This window comes from Haemaphysalis longicornis, unplaced genomic scaffold (assembly GCF_048455015.1).
Source record: "Haemaphysalis longicornis isolate Haplotype H1 unplaced genomic scaffold, Haemaphysalis longicornis Haplotype H1 scaffold_6, whole genome shotgun sequence".
NCBI classification, from domain to species: Eukaryota; Metazoa; Arthropoda; class Arachnida; order Ixodida; family Ixodidae; genus Haemaphysalis; species Haemaphysalis longicornis.
The window spans coordinates 101,128,179-101,134,178 of record NW_027526407.1 but is presented as its reverse complement, the minus strand read 5'-3'; the positions used below and the strand labels follow the sequence as shown (position 1 = coordinate 101,134,178).

Genomic DNA, 6,000 nt, shown 5'->3' with positions numbered 1-6,000 from the left:
ATGCATTTATTCTCCTTTTTCTTTCCTTTGCATTATGCAATGAAAACTGGGCTCATAATACCCAATTGCTCTATTAAGAGGAAATCATCCACGCAAATGTTCTATCTGCACAAATAGATGTGGACGCCTTTTAAACGCGCCCTGTTGTACGCCATCAAAAACACCAAGAAAGCCTAATCGCCTGTGAAACCATGCAGTCATTTTATTGTGATATTTTACAACATTTGATACAGACATTCACAATATTCTCCACACAGAAATTCACTACAATCATACACAAACCTTTGAAAAACACACCACTGGTTAAAAACACCGAATGAATAAAGAAGTGCAGAGACAATGTTTTTGATGATTGTCCAAGAGTTAAGCACCTCTGTGGAGCAGCCGTAGGTTGAAGGTGTAACGTTGTGTTTGGCATAAATTTATATCAGATATGATGACTGATGAGCGGACCTCGAACGCGCAACATGACACCGGCTAATCTGTGTTGTATAATTATCCCTGGCCTCCCGAACGACGATTTCTTGATATTCGCGGCCCAATCGCACACCTTCTATGGGGCAGTCACTCCTTATACCAAACGGAAGTTGGTCGCAGAGGCAAGACAGCGAAGGTATACTCCGGCAGTCGGTTTCCATCGGCTGTCAGAATTATTACCAGTGCCTTCGCAACACGGCTAGTTTCTGAGATCCTTGGGAAGTGCACCGCACAATGCATGCACGACCATCAAGAAAGCGACACCCGCGTTAGTCGATCATCAAAACTTTCAAAAAAGAGCCTCAGGTCGTAGCTATCCGTTTCGATGCGGCGAAGGGCAGGCATAGTTTTAGAACCCTTCGACAAATCGAGATAAATAATAAAGAGATAAAATATTGTGCATTTTGTACTGATTATCTCCGTGTTCCGTACTTAGATGGCTCTGAATGAAAGCAATACATTTCTAAAGGTTCGAAGTATGATAACATTGATAAAAAAACGAACTTGAACGCAGCTAAATGTTTTAGCGGTGTCTCTCCCGACGTGTCTTGCAAAAAGAAATGCAATATCTTGTTGTGGCATTCAATTTTTTGTGTTAAGTATTTTAAGGGGTACCATTGTGTGCTGTGTTAGACGTGCAATAAGATCTTGCTGGGCTTTCTTCACCATTCATTTAAATTTTTGAGGTGAGGAAGATCGGTTGAGAGCTCTTCCGCCAGTTCAGCCGTCATTTACTGAACTAGAATAGACGGACCTTGTCAGTAGGTGTGTTCACTAACCAGGGTGCGGGACCAAGCCCGGAATTCAACTGACGACGATGGTTTTGGATGTAATCCAACGAAGGAAACAAAACAAGATTCTTTATTTCTATATTCTAGAGGGCAACAAATAGCAGCTCTTGGTCGGCGAGCAACACCTTAACACTCAACCAACTGCATTGCAAAACTTACGCAAGGATAATTTGTAGTGAACACGGCGTCATTGTGGGACTTAGCCTTGCTGTAAGATCTCGGCAAAACATTGTGTAGAATTCTAATAAGGTACGTTGTTGGGCTAGTTTGTCGGGCATACTTAAGAGATGTATAGCGCCAAGTAGACAAAGGACTTTGCTCTCGTGCATTTTTTAAGTCTTTCGTCTTTTTTGCGCTATACATCTCTTAAGTATTGTGTAGAAGGTTCAACAGTGACTGACGCTAGAAATCAAGAATTTTATTCAGCAATTCTCCGAAAACATGCGATAACACGCCAATAGTTAAAGGTTTGGCACTCTCTAACAAGTGTGTACAACTGCTCCTTTAGGTTACCTTAGAGCTAACACCTATGAAATGAATCATTGCCTTAAAATTAGGGTGCTGGAGTGGCTATACAGAATGTGCGACCTCCAACCATGATTGCTAAACACCGTTTGACAAGAATTTCACTACTTCTACGAGGACGCAAATATTTAAAACAAACATATAGTTTTACAACAAACCATGCAACATTAATGTAAGTTTACGTTTTGAATATGCTGGCCCAAAAGTATTTTAGAACTGAGATTACGATGGGCACATCGAGGTGATGGAACAGTTCACTGTCGGTTCTCGGACATCTCTGGTGAACACAAAGCCCTTCTGATTTTGAGGGTCCTCTCGGTAGCGCACCACTGCAGCATTCCCACACGATGAGTCCGTGTCGTAGATCTTGTAGAGCGTCAGGTCATTGTCACTGATCACAACTGTGCGCGTAAAGATAAAAGCGTGATAAAAAAACATATAATAACAGATTGGACACTCGTAAAACGTATACAAAGACACTTCCTCGAAATAGATATTTTTACAATTTAAGCCCTACATGTGGTGTGGATGGTACTGTGATGAACGTCGTGTTACCGAAAGCAGCAACGTAGCAATGGATGTAGACGCTTAAGTTTGTTGGAGACGCCTCGCTGATGTGTCTCGTTGCTGTAACAATTTTTACGGTAGACTCCCGGAATTCACAATCGGGGCCTCGCATCTAGCAAGAGCTGGCCGCGGTTAAGCAAGTTACAAAGCCATTTTTGGTGGATGAAGAGCACGTTTAAGAGATTAGGTCACTAAATTTTTGCACGACTTGCGGAATCACTTTATTCGCCCTGCTTGCCGATATCCTTCCTTCTTTTGGTTATAACGGATTGTGTGTTGGCAGGTAGATATAAGGCCAAAAATATAGCCAAATGGCATACACAAAAGAAGAAATAAAAGAAAATGACGTAGGACTAAACGGCATTCAAAAAACAAGAAAATGTCACAATGCATGCTGCCTGAGCCGTCTTTGCAATTTTACCGTCACCTCTATGTTCGTTACTTCTCTCTAACTCATAATATAATTAGCGAGATATTTATAACCTATCTGCATCTTATTCGCACTTGCCTGGCCGGGCGGTCCAAGCGTTTACACGAACTTAAAATTTTCAACATAGGATTAGCGAGACAGAAAAGGTGACAAAGGGGTGGAAGAGTAGTGTGAATGAATAACACAGATCCTTGCATTTATGCACCCGGAAACAATAAGAAAAGAGCACAAAACCTATATCAAATTGGAAATTTGGCGTTAAATTGTGAGAAAGCGCAATATTTACGATACGCGTACATAACAGTTCTCGAACTCGGATAGACATATTCGTAAACTTTTTACAATTTACCTATGCCTTGTTACCCCTCCAAATATATAGTTATGCCCGGAATGGGGATTCACAGGAAAGGGGTTAAAAGCGCTTTTGGAAGTTTCTGGTGCATATACAGAAAGTGAGATAATGTGAAACCGATTACAAATATTTTCGGCGCAAACTCACATACACCTTTCTTAGTACAAGCAACGCGCTTCTTACAAAATCTCGCCCAATAGTCTGTAAGTTAGGGCAATTATTTTTTCCATTTATTTTTTTTTCTTTGCGGAAACTGTGAATGCCGATTAGCGTCGGTTAGTATCGTTCGTCGTTTCTCTATCTTTGATTCCCTCATTGCTACATCCTAAAGAACAAAAAACGGGTCTTTTTGCTCGCTGCTTCGGCAAATCACATTGGCCTCACTAAATAAAACAAAAATTTGGAATTTGCGTAACCTTCACCTCTGAGCACAGAATGTGATGGCCTTTTATAGTTCTTTTGGGGTAGCATAGAAACTTTCTGAGCTTGTGATCTTTTCCTACCTGGTCATCAACCATCAATTGTGGCAGCGCTCACGATTCTAGAGGTTCGAAGTCATGAGCTCACAGGCAAAACCCCGTCGCGGGTGAAAAAAAAGGTCTTCATGTTCGTTTCTTCTACACCACGTGCTCATCATGGAGTTCATGTACTGCAAGTACCATAGAGGACTTACGTTTACTATGGAAAGGTATGGAGAAACGATGGAATTTCGCAGGGTTACTGAAGTCGGCCCACTTGTTTTGAAGGGGAAACCCAAGTGATTGTGAGAGTTCTTTAGAGCTTTATTATCTTTGGGTCCCTTTCCTCGCGTTCATTGGTTTCTCTTTTGCAGAAACAATATCGACAGGAAAACTAGCCACATTTCACGAGACAGCTCCCCGGAATAAGAGATATCTGTGGCAGGCGTGAACCTATTCTACACATGCGCAATCAAATATTCTGTGACACAGGTTGCACCACGTTAATTCTTGCTTCTTCTACGACAAGTTTCCAATTTAGCACCGTAATACGGCACTGGGTTCCGCACTCGGCGCTTGGTGCGATTTCATTTGAATCCCGCACAAACCCTATTGTTTATATTTCTTTGTTTTCTACAGAGAGGACTACTACAACCAATTGACGCGAGTGATGAGATCTATAAGCCTTTGGTGTGAAAACATGAGAAGCAGCCTGATGTACACCCGCAGTACCATCCCCAGTGCTGGCACTGCGACGTTGTCGTCATGAAGAATGTCGAGAGTTTAACTGAACAAGGATTTGTCTTCACCGCAATAAGTTATGCGTCTCGACTTTAATCGCCGACAGCATGCTTGAAAAAACATTCGTGTTCCCTAGTGCTACACAAGGCAGCTCCGGCTGGCAGGAAAGATTAAGGAATGAAGAAAATCTCACCTATCTCAAAGTAGTAGGCCAACCCATTGAAAGGTTTTATAAGCTCGTAGTCGTGTTCTTTCAAACCTGGATGAAGAAAATTTGCGTCAATGGTACAAATTGTCCGCTTAAAACGAGTGAGCAAAGACAGTTGCAAAATCTGCTGAAAACATAGGAGGTACAGTTCAGTAAAAAGCAAACCTTCCAAACTATGAGGTAGTGATTACTTACTCTTCCGCAATGATTGAAAATGAATCATATTTATTCACAACTACTGCTTTCCCACCCAGCACATTATTCCCTTCTAAGACTTTCAAACTCCACAATATATAGACGAAAGGCATAATGGACAAAGACATGCGCTTCTCCCCGTTCCATACGCGTATCCGTGTCCTTCAAGTCCGTCGCCTGAAAATTTTAGCGCATAAAACTCCTATGATGGCATACCAACTAGATCCTACCTTCACGTTGTTAAATCATATCTGCCCACACTTAGCTGGATTGTAATAAAATGGCAGACTCAACATCAGTAACCTTTACGTCGCCTGATGTGGAATTTCATTGACCAAGCTGGGGAGATTTATAAACGTGACTGTAAGCTGAAACGAAATTTCAGGACAAGAACAGGTGCAAGCAAACCTTAAAGGGACACTGAAGTGAATTTGTCAAGCTCCCGTTTTTGCTTGGACTGTGTAGACTGGCTCAAATTAGCACACTTTTCATCGTTTATCCGGTTGACAAATCGGTAATTATTTTACAAAGCGCGAAAGAAGAAAAACTACCATGCGCGGTTTGCGGCGGCCGCACCAACTAAAGCTGTGACGTTAGGAGGAGCGGGCACCGTGATTGGACGATGCCCAAGGTGAGCAACCAAATAAGTTTCGGTTTCGGTTTCGGTTCTGTAAAGCACAACTGGTGGCGTTGTTGGATGAGCATTCTCAATACCTCATCGTACCGCGCTTCTGCCATGTTGTCAGCTGTGAAAATGCATAAAGATAAGCCTCCCAGGACGGCTTGGAATCGTAGCATTCACTAGCCGAGGCCTACGCAGTGCATGGACGCCCTCCGCGTACCCGCAGACGCCCAAATGTCATGCGCTTTGCCCCCATATTTGGAGCTTGCCTCACTCATGCCTGTACCGTAAAAAGCGTGTTCGCACCAGGTCAAGGCCTGTTCATTCTGGCCTGTGCCCACTACCCGCAAGCAGTCGGTGCTTATGGCAACAGCACGCCAACGAGAACTCGCTAGCGTGCCAGTGCCAGCCTGCGCGCGTTCTGTGAACTAGTTCGTGGAGCCATGAACGTTGCGGCCCCAAAAAAAGGTGAACTTAATGTAGAAAACATCGGCAGAAAACGAAAAAGTTAACTTACAAAAAAAAAAGCACGTACCCGCGGGGACTCGAACTCGTGACTAGCAAAACACTTGCGACAACAAACCTAGCGCCCCAGTCCACTAGACCACGAGACCTTTTTTTTTTTTTTTTTCTT

General features: G+C 42.9%; 1 protein-coding gene across 1 annotated transcript in view; it reads right to left on the bottom strand.

Annotated features, from left to right (window-relative positions):
• Window positions 1-228: 228 nt before the first annotated feature.
• LOC144141815 (uncharacterized) overlaps window positions 229-6,000 on the bottom strand; it is a 28,330-nt gene continuing 22,558 nt past the window's right edge. Inside the window, exons 5-6 of the mRNA XM_077673306.1 lie at window positions 4,535-4,600; window positions 229-2,194 (exon numbers count right to left, since the gene is read on the bottom strand). Of these exons, the coding sequence (XP_077529432.1) occupies window positions 2,016-2,194; window positions 4,535-4,600 (245 nt within the window). The 3' untranslated portion in view covers window positions 229-2,015. The remainder of the gene's footprint in view (window positions 2,195-4,534; window positions 4,601-6,000) is intronic.